We start from the raw sequence: 15,319 nt of genomic DNA on the forward strand, positions 1-15,319 counted from the left end.
AAAATTAAAAATTAACAATTTTCTAATAAAATTTATTAGATCACAAATCATTTATAAAATCAAGATTAATATTTATTTTTTATAGGTTTTTTTCACAAAAAGTTTTTTAAAAAATCATCAAAAAAAATTATAGGCTTTCTTATTTCCTTTTACTTCTAAAAAATCAAAAAGTTAAATAAAAAAAAAATCATAAAATTAAATAAAAGGGAAATAAAACAAAAAAAATAGCAACTATTAAATTAAGAAGTTAATAAAAAGCTTATTATAAGACCTCAACCAATTAATTTATAAATAAATAAATTTAAATAATAATAAAAATTGATTTCCTAATGTTAAACTATAGATAGATGACAAAAATAATTGGTCAAAGACAAACTAATATACTATCAAAAGCAAAACTAAATGAGTTATACCATAGTGCAGCAAGTATAATAAGTATTTTAATGTAAGTGTTTTGAAGTTTCTCATAAATTGATGCATATCCACCTACCAACCACTTAATTATTATCCTTATACTAATTTACTTATGGAAAAGCTTGATTCTTGTATTTAATGGGTCATGCTTCAACAGTGATGATTATGGTGGCATGACAATCCATCCAAGTCCAATTCCACGACACATGAAAAAAAAAGGTCGAGAAAGAAGTTACAAATCTGGAATGACTTTGATGGAATGATAGGGGAAGCCTAGGTGGCATGACAATCCATCCACCTAAGTCCAATTCCACGACACATGAAAAAAAAGGTTAGAAAAGTTACAAATCTGGAATGATTTTGATGGAATGATAGGGGAAGCCTAGCTGTACGTGTTAATGATTCGCTGTTTAGGCCGTTTTGCCGGGCCAAGCAAGCCTGTTGTGGTACCAACTTCTTCAGATTAATGCTGATGCCTTATAAGGAATCACTTTCAAAAATCAATGAAAATACACTTAATTCTTGAGAAATTAATCAGAGACGGCCAGTTGATGACAACAACCCTGAAGAGATTCAAACGATTCGGACAGAATGCACAACAGAAAGTGTTGTCACCTAATATTTCTTCAACTTTACAGAGATCGCCAGTTCAATTAGCAGGGCATACTATATAATCATCTCATTACACAACTTAAAAACCTGATCTCCACTGGATTCGAAATCGTGATATCGCCAGTTCAATTAGCATGAAATTATATATAATCGCCTCTCATTATATCACTTAAAAACTTGATATTCAATGGATTCGAAACCGTGACATCGAAATAGAATAGAAGAAGATTTAAGGGCACTTACTTTCGTATGTAATTGGCCGAGAGGGAGCGGAGGGGAATAACCATTTTGCATTACCGAACTCAGGAGCAGAAAAGAAGCGCCGTATGGGCATATTGTTGGGGCCGGAGTCTCCATGCCCATGTAACCACAATATTAGAATTCTCTTGGCCATGTCTTTGCTTGGTTCTCCAAATGCAAAGCTGTTCTGTCCTTCCCAGTGTGATTCCCCTATATGTGCACACAATAAGGATGCAACTCAGGATTATTACACACCCATTGGTCCATTTATACAAATGACTGCCCCTTTGACCATGAATTTATTCTTTTGCAGTTCTGTTAGCTTAGACTTCATAAGACCGCGCCGCATTGGGTCGGGGCTCAATCGTGCTTTATTTATTGCAACCTGGCCTATTGCGGGTATTCAACATACAGCACAGGCACTAAAGTTGTTGAACCCTGGTTGGTTTATATATGGCCAGCAAAGAGGAGGTTGCTGCGGGATTAGTGTTTATTCAAAGCGAACCTGACGATAGGGGAACTATGTTTGAATTCGTTGTCCCCTAGGAGAGGGGAACAGCTGCACACCCCAGGACAACTAATTCTTTCGAGCAAAGCTAGATTCACTGAATACATAGATTACATTTCGATCATTTTGATTAGTGTGAATTCATTCTTCTATATTTTTGCTATACATGGATTGCATTTTGAATTTTTTTTTTTTGAGAATTGGTTATGAGTTGAACATTTTTGCTTTCTCGGCTTGCACGTGCCTCTTAGGTATGTTTGTGAATAAAACAGGGATATTCAAAGTGGAATACATTGTGGTATTTTGAAATATTATTCATAACGAGAGCATCTCATTGATTATAAAAAATTGTATGTCTTGTTTATAAGTTTTAATATTTATAAAGTGTGTTTTTGTTGGTTCGAAAAGCGTCGACAAATGATTGATGATGTAAAACCTTTCTCATAAAAATGTTCTTTTGTTAATAAAATATTTATAAATTGTTTTTTTATTAATAAAACGAGCGATTATAGCCTACGGGGCTTTGGATTGACGATGAATGGGTGCACTGTTAAGGCACTCCTTGCGATAAGTCACTGGTTCAAATACTTGTGGGTGCTTACCTACCAAAAAAAAAAAGAGAGCGATTATAATATTTAAATTCTATTAATCACTAAAAGTATAATTAACGAAAATATTTAATGATTAAAAGTATAATAAGTAAATTCTAATGACATTTATATAGAAGAGGTCTATTAGCGTTAAATATTTAAATTTATAATAAGGATGAAATAGGTCGGAACTACGATGAGGGATTCTTGGAACTCTGCAACCCTAATGACCTTGCGGCCATGAGGTAGGTGGCGCGGAACACCTCGAAAACAAGCGGAAAGGCACGGAAAGAAGTGGACAGGCGGCTCAGAAATGGCAAAGGAGACTAGGAGGGGAGAGATCCCCTCCTATAGAGACGCAACAGCGGGAGAAGGAACAAGCAACAGCAAAGCGGAGGTTGAACAAAGGACACCAGGACCAGTCCTGGGAGCCCGCTGGCAAGCAGGAAGTAAAGGAAAATGTCTGCCCTGTGCAGCGGAGAAACTGAGGTTTGTTATTCCAATGAACAAACTGGAAAGGTACAGAAGTTACATGAAAGACCATGCAATGATTTGCAAGTTCATCGGAGTCTGGCCCTCAGAGAAAGAACTGACAAGATGGATCCAGCAGAAATGGCAGCCACGCGGCCACATCGAACTGAAGCTAGGCGCACGAGGATTCTTTACGGTAATCTTCTCAAACCTGCAAGACAAAGAAAAAGTTTTTGAAAATGGCCCATATTTCCATAACAATGCAGGTTTATTTATGAGGTATTGGGAGGAATGCTATAATCCGGATAAAGAGAAATTCCTAGCAGCACCTGTATGGGTTAGACTGTTTGGACTACCTATGGATTTCTGGGACCCAGAGATACTGGAAGGAATAGGGAACACCATAGGCAGCTTTGTAAAGATAGCGGAATCAACTAAAAGAGGAAGATATACCTCGTATGCAAGAATATGTGTTTATATGAACATTGCAAACCCTATACCAGGGGCAGTCGAACTAGAATATCATGAAGAGGTCTGGCAGCAAGCATTGGACTATGAACACATACCTTTTAGATGCAGAAAATGTCATGAATATGGACACCTTTTCAAGGAATGCCCCTTAAATGCAGAGGAAGAGGAAAGAAAGACTAAGCAACAAAGGAAAACCACCAAAGACAATGAGGGGTTTCAAGAAATAAAAACCAAGAAACAACCTACCAAGGAAACCCCTAAGGAAGGTAGAAAAGAACAGCAAACCAAAGTAAAAGAGACAAATAGGTTTGAAATATTGCAGACAGAAGAAGGAGAGGAAGAAACTCGAGGTATGGACTACCAAGAGGAACTAGATCAGGAAGGTAGAACAAATCAGGACGTCAATAGCAACAAGCAGAAAGCTAAAGGAGAAACAGAGGCAAAGGGGAGAAAAGAAAAGGAGGAACACCAGGAGAATGAAGTAATGGAAGTAGACATAAATAAAGGGGACGACCCAACAACAGAAGAGGAAATTCTGAGAAACCTACTAGATAAGTGGCGAAACCTGGATGAGAGATTTATCCCAGAAGAAGATAAAAAATTATACAAAGAGATATTCCAAAAATACAAAGAAAAACGGGAGCACGGAACTACAGGGATGAATGAACAGTTAGGAACACAACATGACAATAGCCAAGAACATCAAAAAAAAGGGAAAGAGGGGAAAAACGAGGACGAAAGAACCTACAAGAATCAATTCAAGTAATGGGAGAAATGTTAGTCAATACAGGAAGAGTAGTGCCGCTTTCAGCGGTCTTCCAACAAACAACCCAACCTTCCCAATGATTATTACATCATGGAATATAAGAGGGCTTAACAGCAAGGGTAAGCAAAGGTACCTGGCAGAGAGGATCAAAAAAGAAAAACCTCAAATTATGTTGCTTCAAGAAACAAAAATAACGGGAGGGAAAATGGAGGAAATTCTAAAAAAAATCAAGCCCTCTTATGAAAGTATGACATTGGATGCAAAAGGGAGTGCAGGGGGTATTGCAATCTTGTGGAATCCAGTAGAAGTCATGGTTGACTTATGGATAGGAATGAGAAGGATTCTCTCAGGGAGATTCAGAATGATAGGACATAAAGACTGGTTCCTTGTATCAGCAGTGTATGGGCCTCACATACCGATAGAGAGAGAGGCCTTCCTAACACAGATGCTTCGACTGGGCAACCTGCACACATAAAAACTATGGGTGATAGCAGGAGATTTTAATATGATCACAACCACAACGGAAAAGAAAGGAGGACTGCAACGGGAGGATGCAGATATGGAGAGATTTAGGGAAACCCAGACAGCCCTACAATTGATTGATATAAACACTATCAATGGAAAATACACCTAGAATAATAGAAGAGGAGGCAGTAGGCAGATAGCCTCCAGACTGGACAGGTTCTTAGCAACAGAACACTTCCTTGGGAAAGATATATTCTATGAAGCAACGATCTTACCATGCTAAAGATCATACCACTGGCCAATAAAACTTGAAATTGCCAATAAAACTAAATGAGTTATACCATAATGCAGCAAGTATAATAAGTATTTTAATGTAAGTGTTTTGAAGTTTCTCATAAATTGATGCATATCCACCTGCCAACCACTTAATTATTATGCTTATACTAATTTACTTATGGAAAAGCTTGATTCTTGTATTTAATGGGTCATGCTTCAACCGTGATGATTATGGTGGCATGAAAATCCATCCAAGTCCAATTCCACGACACATGAAAAAAAGGTAGAGAAAGAAGTTACAAATCTGGAATGACTTTGATGGAATGATAAGGGGAAGCCTAGGTGGCATGACAATCCATCTAAGTCCAATTCCACGACACATGAAAAAAAGGTAGAGAAAGAAGTTACAAATCTGGAATGACTTTGATGGAATGATAAGGGGAAGCCTAGGTGGCATGACAATCCATCTAAAGGTTAGAAAGTTACAAATCTAGGATGACTTTGATAGAATGATAGGGAAGCCTAGCTGTACGTGTTAATGACTCGCTGTTAAGTTCGTTTTGCAGGGCCAAGCAAGCCTGTTGTGGTACCCAACTTCTTCAGATTAATGCTGATGCCTTATAAGGAATCACTTTCAAAAATCAATAAATATACATTTAATTGTTGAGAAATTGATCAGAGATGGCCAGTTGATCACAACAACCCTGAAGAGATTCAAACCATTCGGACAGAATGCACAACAGAAAGTGCTGTCACCTAACATTTCTTCAACTTTACAGAGATCGCCAGTTCAATTAGCAGGGCATACTATATAATCATCTCATTACACAACTTAAAAACCTGATCTCCGCTGGATTCGAAACCGTGATTATCGCCAGTTCAATTAGCATGAAATTATATATAATCGCCTCTCATTATAAAACTTAAAAACTTGATATTCATTGGATTCGAAACCGTGACATCGAAATAGAATAGAAGATTTAAGGGCACTTACTTGCGTATGTAATTGGCCGAGAGGGAGCGGTGGGGAATAACCATTTTGCACTACCGAATTCAGGAGCAGAAAAGAAGCGCCGTATGGGCATATTGTTGGGGCCGGAGTCTCCACGCCCATGTAACCACAATATTAGAATTCTCTTGGCCATGTCTTTGCTTGGTTCTCCAAATGCAAAGCTGTTCTGTCCTTCCCAGTGTGATTCCCCTATATGTGCACACAATAAGGATGCAACTCAGGATTATTACACACCCATTGGTCCATTTATACAAATGACTGCCCCTTTGACCATGAATTTATTCTTTTGCCGTTTTGTTAGATCAGACTTCATAAGACCGCGCCGCGCTGGGCCGGGGCTCAATCGTGCTTTATTTATTGCAACCTGGCCTGTTGCGGGTATTCAACACACAGTACAGGCACTAAAGTTGTTGAACCCTGGTTGATTGATATGCCAGCAAAGAGGAGGTTGCTGCGGGATTAGTGCTCATTCAAAGCGAATCTGACGATAGGGGAACTATGTTTGAATTCGTTGTCCCCTAGCAGAGCAGAACAGCTCAGCTGCACACCCCCCAGGACAACAAATTCTTTCGAGCAAAGCGACATTCACCGAATACATAGATTACATTTGATTACTGTGAATTCATTCTTCTATATTTTCGCTATACATGGATTGCATTTTGAATTATTATTTTTTCTTGTTTTTTCAAAGAATTGGTTATGAGTTTATTTTGAATTATTATTTTTTCTTGTTTTTTCAAAAAATTGGTTATGAGTTGTGCTTTCTCGGCTTGCACCTGCCTCTTAGGTATGTTTGTGAATAAAACAGGGATATTCAGAGAAGGTTACATTGTGGTATTTTGAAATACTATTTATAAAGAGGGAATATTATTGATTGTAAAAATTTGTCTATTTCATTTATAAGTTTTAATATTTATAAATTGTTTTTTTGTTGGTTCCAACTGCGACAAATGATTGATGATGTGATTTAGGCCGAAACTCTTCTCATAAAAGTGAATATTTTTACTTTCTCAACTTGCATGTGCCTCTTAGGTATGTTTGTGAACAAAACAAGGATATTCAAAGTGGATTACATTGTGGTATTTTAAAATACTATTTATAATGAGAGAATTTTATTGATTGTAAAAATTTGTCTATCCCATTTATAAGTTTTAATATTTATAAACTGTTTTTTTTGTTGGTTCCAAACAGGTCGACAAATGATTGATGATGTGATTTACACTGAAACTTCTCATAAAAGTGTTCCTTTGTTAATAAAATATTTATAAAGTGTTCCTTTATTAATAAAACCAGTGCTTATGATATTTAAATTCTATTAATGGTTAAAAGTATAATTAGTGAAAAAATTTAATGGTTAAAAGTATAATAAGTAAATTCTAATGACATTTATATAGGAGAGGTCTATCAGCGTTAAATATTTAAATCTATAATTTATTAGGATCAAATTCTTAAAGTTATATACCTTAAATTTATAATTTATCAAGATTACCAATGGTTCAATGCTTTCCATTAACATTCTAGTCTGGGTGTCACCTATTTGACTCTCTATCTCTAACTCCAGCCTTAGGGTTGCCTACTTCTGTTGTAGCCCAGAATACGAAATATGCACTCTTTCGAGTAGCTACACATGGGGCTCATTTGGAGTGATGGCTACAAATTTAGGGTCTGTTGCTTGAATAGTTGGTCGTGTGTGCGGGAATTTTTGGCAGATATATCCTACCCGCATTGAAAGTATGACATTTTCATGTTGCAAGCGGTCTCTTTCCTCCAGATCGTCTCTAAACTAGTTTTGTGTGATGAACAGTTCCCTTTGCGTTTTTATTGCTTGTTGTTCTAGTGCAAATAGTCAGTGATTTATTTCCATGCCTGAGGACGAGGACGGCTTTAACCAGTTATTTTGATGACATGATGATCCCTAAACTTGCACACTTTTTCTCAAATTGTGATGTGTATAATAGATCAAACTTAAAATGCATTTATGTTAGTTGTAAACTATGTTAATAATGGAATAATACATTAAACAAAATATCATTCAAGTATTTTATTAATAACAATTTTTTCACTATATATATGAATGAATTTATATATATGTATATATATGAATTTTTTTATTTCAATAGTGTTGTCTAAAAGATCTATATTTTCTTTTCTTTTATGAGTTTTGTTCAAAATCGGACAAAAAAATTGTTGGAATGGCACATTTGAGTTGTTAAATTTGTATCGATTGAATGTCTTGAGGGGTTTCTAGAGCTCTAAATTTGTTTAAGGATTCAAAAACGCATTTCAAATAATGAAAAATAGCAATCTCACCAAAAATTGTAATCACCAAGTTCCAACCATTTTTCCCCGGGCATATTAATGATTTTTTCTCAAAATCTAACCAAAAATTGTTTGAATGGCATATTTGAGTTGTTAAATCTAGATAAACTAAGTGTCTCAAAGATTTTTCAAGGCTCTAAATTTATTATGCATTAAAAAATGCATCTCAAATAACTAAAAATAATGATTTCACCAAATTCCAATGAAGAAAACAAAACCTAAAGCACTTAGACTTCCCAATTTTCATTATATATATATGGACATTAAGTATCTTATTTATAGCCCATTGAAATAGTTTTTTAATTGTCATATGTCAACTTCATGCTAGGTATTAAAAGAATAAAGAATTATATGTGAAGTAGAAAGTGGCTATGGACGAACTTCAGGAGGGATGGGCTCGCGAAAAGGACAGGGCTAGGGTTTCATGCGCAACTCCTGCGGTTCGTAGGGCATCGATCTCGACGGTTCGTAGGGCATAGGGTTCGATAGCTCCGCGACGGACATCTGCTGCGGTCACGGTTCTGCACTCCTACAGCTGCAGTTCCTCCATCGGAATCTTCGCCTGTCCCTTTCAGTTACCGACATTGTAACAGTTATGGATAACTGGGAGAATGAAGAGGTGGATTATTCGGCGGACCCCTCGCCGGAGAATATTATTTTCGGGGTTCCTCATTTTACCTCTCGCCCTCAGCTTCCCCATTCTGCATCCGCTTCCATTCCGGCGCATCAACCTTTTCCGGATCCCGTTCCATCATCTGCAGAAGTTTTTCCTCCTGTATCTCCGCCTTTCGAGGTTCCTCCGCTTTCGCCTGGGTCCCTACAATTCCTGGCATCCCATACTCCCCCATCGCCTGCTTTTGACCCTCTGGCGTCCATCCCTTCGGTGCCTCACCCCCCGCAGACATCTACTCCTGCGTCTCATCCATCTGCCTCAGGTATCCGCCCTTCCGGATGCTTTGAGACGCCTGCGGTTTCTACCCTCCCCACAAACCCTTCTCCCCGGGAAGGTATCACTAATCCCCTGGTGGATCATCCGTCGGCCCCCCGATCCGGATCTAAAAAGGTTAAGTGTGTCAGATCGACGGCAAGAGACATCTCCATCAAATTCGACGAAGAAAAGCCTCTAGGCGACTATATGGACATTGCGAACACCGTGTTGGTAGGGCACGTCAGGGGTCGATCATACTCGAGGCAGAGGCTCAATCTTTGGGTGAAAGAGATCTGGGGTGGAGTCCTTTTCGACCTTCCAGAGGTCCATGTCCTCCCCAGAGGATGGTTCTCTCTTAAATTCTCCAAGGTCAGTCAAACAAACCTCGTTTTGGGCCGATATTGGCATATTGAAATGGCCCCGGTCCTTCTCAAGCGCTGGAATCCCCTCTTCGATCCAGAACGCGAACAGCTCGGTGCCGGACCAATCTGGGTGAGACTTCCAGGTCTACCAATTCCATTCTGGGACGAAGAAGTCTTTATTAGGGTTGGCAATGCCCTGGGGACATATTTGGATTACGATCGCACTTATGTGGAATCTGGGAATCGAACACTTGCACGGATCTTGGTTCATCTGGACACTCGAGAGGGACTCGAGGAACAGATCACGCTTCAGTGGGGTAGGTGCATTCGTGTTCAGTTGTTGGACTATGAAGGGGTACCCTTCCGTTGCAGACGATGCCACAAAGTGGGACACCTCGCGAAGGACTGTCCACTCAACAAGAAAGCTGCAGATTCGGTGAAAGGCACCCCGGTGACTACCAAGACGACATCCCGGTGACTACCAGGACGGCATCCCCCATCATATCTCGCCCTCCTTCTGCTGGACCAGCCCCTTCGGCCTCTCCACCTGCGGATGATGCTGGGATCCGGAGATCCTCGCCACCAAGGACTAGGGCTCGTTCGGCGGCAGAAGCGGGTATGATCTCTGTTTCTTTTCTCCCTACTGTGCATTCGTCTTTTGATGATTATCATGCCTCTGGTCCAGCTGCTCATATATCCATGATTCCCTGCACATTATCATCTCCTCTTGCATGCACTGATCCTATTATCTCTACTTCATCTCCCGAGTCTTTCTCCTCCCCGTGCCCATCCTCCCCTCCTCACCCTTATTTCCTTCGGTCTCGGAATCCATCAAAAGAGCAGACAGTCGGTCACTCGGGTCTGGGCATTGTCATACCGGAGGGGGCATCACTACATACCAGAGGGAGAAAATCACATCTTTCTAAAGCCATCAAACAGGCTGGGGCGGAGGTGGTCTCTGGCCGACAAGCGACCATTGACGGGGTTCTTAGAGCAGGACACACCCCGAGAGGTGTTCCCCCATGAAGTGTCTTTCTTTTAATTGTAGAGGACTGGCTAGTTCCTCCAAAAAACTAGCCATGAAGCGGCTCATTGATACTGAGCCTATCGACATTATCATGCTACAAGAAACCCTATGCTCTGCTGATCAAATTATTCGTGTCATGCAAGCATTGGTCCCAGGATGGAGTTTTTTTGCAAATGATGCTGTGGGACGATCTGGGGGTCTTGCCATTGGATTAAACCCTCGGTCCATAAATCCTATATCTACCTGGGGAGGTGCAGGGTTCATTGGATTGGATTTCTTCTCGGCTGATCTTGGCATGGATCTCAGGATTGTCAATATATATGCTCCATGCTCCCAGAGAGAATCATTCTGGCGGAATACTCTTCAGCTCCCCCTGCTGAATGAAGACCATGTTATCATAGGAGGAGATCTCAATTTCTCTCTGGGTTTCAGGGAATCATGGGGCACTGAGGCTCAAATTGACGCTATCACGGATTTTATGACTAATCTTCTGGAGCAATCAGATTTCTCGGATATTCCTTTGCAGCGACTCCTTCCTACATGGCGGAACCGAAGGGTGGGGGATGCTGCACTTGCCCGCAGACTCGACAGATTTCTGTTAAAGGGCCCTCTTCTTCAGCATCTGCATCTCTTCAGACAATGGGTTGGCTCGGGGGGAATATCGGATCACAATCCTATATACCTGGAGATTCAGGGTCCTACCAAGAAGCCCAAGGCACCCTTCAAATTTAATTCCTCTTGGCTGAAGGATCCGGACTATATTCAGCTAATAAAGGATCACTGGGCCTCTCATCCCATCAATGACTCTGTCCCTCTTGCCAAAGGTTTCTGTAGGAACCTTTCTGATATCAAACACATTACTATCAAGTGGGCAAGGGAGAAATTGGAACGTGAAACAGCACAGCTCTCCCATATTGAAGCGGACTTATGTTCACTCACCGATGACAGAGGACAAGGATTCATGACTGCTGCAGACAAATGTAGGCTTATTGATCTTGAGAATCAAAAAGCCAAGATTCTCAAAGAGAGAGAGGAATCCATTAGATTAAGGAGCCGAGCTTTATGGATTCAAGCTGGGGATGACAACACAAAGTTTTTCCATAACTTTGCAAAGTCCAGGAAGGTATCTAATACTATCTGGAAGCTCCCTACCCCGGATGGAGAAATAGCGGACAATTTCAATAAGCTCGCTCACCTGGGCATCACTCATTTCAGGAACCTCTACAAGAGTCCACGAGAAGAAAACTTACTGGATATTATCAATGTGGCTAACCACTTTCCGAGATTCGTGGAGGAAGAAGATGTGGAGACCTTAACTGACCCGGTCACTGCCGAGGAACTGGAAGGAGTTCTGAAATGGTTCAAAAAAGACAAAAGCCCGGGGCCGGACGGATGGACCATCGAATTCTACACAGCTTTCTTCGATGTTTTGGGTCAGGACTTACTACAGGTGGTTGAAGAAAGCAGGACTTCTGGATCATTATATCATGCCATAAACTCTACCTTCATCGCTCTCATCCCCAAATCTGACTCCCCAGCATCCTTTGATGATTACAGACCCATCTCTTTGTGTAACTGCCTCTATAAAATCATCTCGAAGACCATTGCAAATCGTCTTAGACCGATTCTCTCCCGGTCCATTGCCCCTCAGCAATTTGCTTTTCTCGAATCTAGACAGATCCATGAGGCCATTGGACTCGCACAAGAAGCCCTCCATTCCATCTGGTCGAAGAACTTAAAAGCCATCCTCCTCAAAATCGATCTGTCAAAAGCTTTTAATCGTGTCAGCTGGCTCTATCTCAAAATGATCCTCATCCATCTGGGTTTCCCTCATGCATACATTTCTTGGATCATGGCCTGCATTACCACTCCATCTTTCAGTATTCTTATCAATGGTTCGGCCACAGATTTTTTCCATTCGGAGAGGGGTCTGAGACAGGGGTGTCCTCTATCGCCCCTTCTCTTCCTATTGGTCATGGAAGGTCTCAGCCGCCTCATGGAAGCGGCCAAGTGATCTGGAGACATAGGGGGCCTCCGCATAACTTATCTTTGCTATCTCACTCATGTACTCTTTGTGGATGATGTTCTTATACTTCTCAATGGCAGTGTTCGTGACACTCGATCTTTCTCAAAGATCCTTCTTCTTTTTTCCTCTGCCACGGGTATGATGACAAACCAGTTGAAATCAACCATTACCTGTGCACGCACATCTGTACAGGAGACCCAGACTGGCCTTCAAGCATTTCCTTACTCGGTCCACCCCCTGGATAGAGGTCTTAAATATTTGGGTTTCAATCTGAAACCTACTTGTCAAAGGATTGCTGACTGGGTTTGGTTGGTGGCCAAATTGGAAAAAAGACTCACAGGATGGAGCTTCAGATATCTCTCCAGGGCTGGTAGACTGGTGCTCATCAAGTCTGTTTTAGAAGCCACCCCGGTGTTCTGGATGGCCCTAGCCTGGATACCCAGGAACATCCTGGGGCGGCTACAACAGTTATGCAACCGATACCTCTGGAATGGGAGTCAGGATAAAAGAGTATTTGCTTGGATCGGATGGAAGAAAATCTCATTGCCCAAAAAATGGGGAGGATGGGGACTAAAGGAACTGCCTGAATTTGCAAAAGCACTGGCCGCCAAGATGGGGTGGACTCTGCTTACTGGTCAAAATCTCTGGACACAGGTAGTCTATTTTAAATACATTTGGCCTCATAATATTATGGATTGGGCCCGCTTCCCTACTTGGTCAACAATGGGATGCTCATCGGTTTGGAAGGCTTTGATTCAATCCCTTCCTCTCATCCGGAATAATCTTGCTTGGCGCATTAATGATGGATTGACGGGCAGAATTGGTTTGGACCCTTGGATTAACTGTGGGGGTAGACATATCCTTAATCCAGATCTTATTATGCACCTTCAGGCCCGGGATATACGACATTTTGCACAGATCGCAGACCAACAGCGCACTGATATTTTTTCCCAGGCCTGGAAATCCGCTCAGCAATTGGATCTCCCGCTACAATGGCATCAGGAATGGGATCGCTATACTGAATCATTGACTGAATCTCACATTCGGATAAAACAAGGACCGGATGAACTTATCTGGTGCATTGCTGACCATGGTATATATGCGCCAAAATTTGGATACACTGCTCTCATTTCTCACAGAATGCCTGAAGCGTTACAGTCATGGTGGCAATCCATTTGGAAGCTCAAGGCACCTCCACGAACCAAGCTTTTCCTCTGGTGTGCACTAAACGGCAATGTACCCACAGGGGATCATCTCACTCGCAGAGCCATTTTTGGCCCATCATGGTGTATCTTCTGTAAAAATGCATCGGAGACTCAGGATCATATTTTCCTCCTATGCCCTGTCATCCTCAATCTTTGGAACAACATCTGTAATCTATTGGGTATCGCAGCCAATTGGAAAGGGATCGATATTAAGAGTGCTTGGGATACTTGGTCACAATGTCATCCGGGCACTAAATTACAAAACCTTCCGCCTGTGGCTACTTGGCATATATGGCTTGCTCGAAATCGGGCTATATTTGAAGATCGTCTGATATCATGGAACCGGGTTGAGGCCACCATCATTGCTGCATATCATGAGTTACCAGACCCTCCTCCCCCGAGACCGAGATCCATACAGCCCATGCCCAATATTGATAGAACCATCCCGTGGGCATTCTTCGACGGAGCAGCTAATCAGGATGGATGTGGCGGGGGTTTTGTATTGCACATAAATGAACACCATCGATACCTCGCTAAAATAGGCTTTGGCAATGGATCAAATAATTTCGCTGAGCTCTCTGCTGTCCACAATCTACTACATTTTGCATTATCCCATCATCATACAAGAATCAATATTTTTGGGGACTCATTGGTGGTTGTTAATTGGATTAACAATATCACTACTTGTCATACACACACTCTCAGCAATTTATTACATGATACTCACATTCTCAAAGCTGCTTTTAACCATTGCACATGTTTACATATTTACAGAGAGCATAACAGCGAGGCTGACAAATTATCCAAAGAGGCCTCGTTACTTCCCAGAGGCGAGAGGATAATAGTGGAACAGAATGGAGCAGAGGAGTATCAATTTTACCACAGGCCATTCATCGATCAAAGAGAACAAAGGGACAACAGTCCCAACAGCTGATGGTCAATGGCGTTTTTGCTTTTTGTTATTAGACATATATAGAACATGGATATTATGTTTATTACCAGAGTCCTCTTTCGGACAATAGATAGAATGCACAGTCAGATGAATGTACACAGAACAGTCTGCTTATACTTACAGAACAACACCTTGATGGGGTGACTTTTGTATGAACAATCCAGTAATGCCTCGGCATCTGCTTTATGTAATTTTCAAACATTAATGAAAGTTACTGATTTTTCCAGTGGAAAAAAAAGAAAGTGGCTATCGTAAGAAAATCCCTCTCTCTCTCTCTCTCTCTCTATATATATATATATATATATATATGAAGTTGGCAGAAAATTATATTGATTAAGGTGTTTACTAAGATATTTTATATAGAAATATTTTTTTGTAGTTAATATTGTTTTAAAATTTCACATGTCAACTCCATGTTGAGTATTGAAGGAATACATCTCCCTCATATTGACCTATAGAAAGTGTCTATCAATGCAATAAATTTGGCTTACTCTCCCTTTAAAAGCTAACAGCCTAAACATTGAGCAATTGGTATCAATACACCCCAATCACCTCATTTGTAATAATCTCTTCAAGTGAATTATTCATAAGCTCAAGGAAATCCTACCTACTACACACTATCTTGAACTCTTATGTGTTTTTGGTATGCAGTATGTGTATACTGTGTTTATCATC

At 40.7% G+C, this 15,319-nt stretch overlaps 2 protein-coding genes across 4 annotated transcripts in view; one reads left to right on the plus strand and one right to left on the minus strand.

The window, feature by feature from the left end:
- Window positions 1-6,450, minus strand: part of LOC149224819 (putative carboxylesterase Os04g0669500) — a 378,827-nt gene extending 372,377 nt beyond the window's left edge. The window contains exon 1 of one of the 3 annotated variants that reach the window (XM_089386290.1): window positions 1,270-1,897. In XM_089386290.1, coding sequence (XP_089242416.1) covers window positions 1,270-1,420 — 151 coding nt within the window. In that variant the 5' untranslated portion in view covers window positions 1,421-1,897. Of the gene's footprint in view, window positions 1-1,269; window positions 1,898-5,807 lie in introns of those variants that run through there. The other 2 variants (XM_089386291.1, XM_089386289.1) reach the window with 2 other exon arrangements.
- A 4,063-nt stretch (window positions 6,451-10,513) lies between these two features.
- Window positions 10,514-14,626, plus strand: LOC149224820 (uncharacterized). Its single transcript, XM_089388290.1, has 2 exons — window positions 10,514-11,820; window positions 12,568-14,626. Exons 1-2 carry the CDS (start codon window positions 10,514-10,516, stop codon window positions 14,624-14,626), a joined length of 3,366 nt encoding a protein of 1,121 aa, XP_089244416.1.
- The last annotated feature ends 693 nt before the right edge of the window (window positions 14,627-15,319 follow it).

This window comes from Pinus tabuliformis, chromosome Q (assembly GCF_031772625.1).
Source record: "Pinus tabuliformis cultivar Carrire ecotype Pingquan chromosome Q, CPIR1, whole genome shotgun sequence".
NCBI lineage: Eukaryota > Viridiplantae > Streptophyta > Pinopsida > Pinales > Pinaceae > Pinus > Pinus tabuliformis.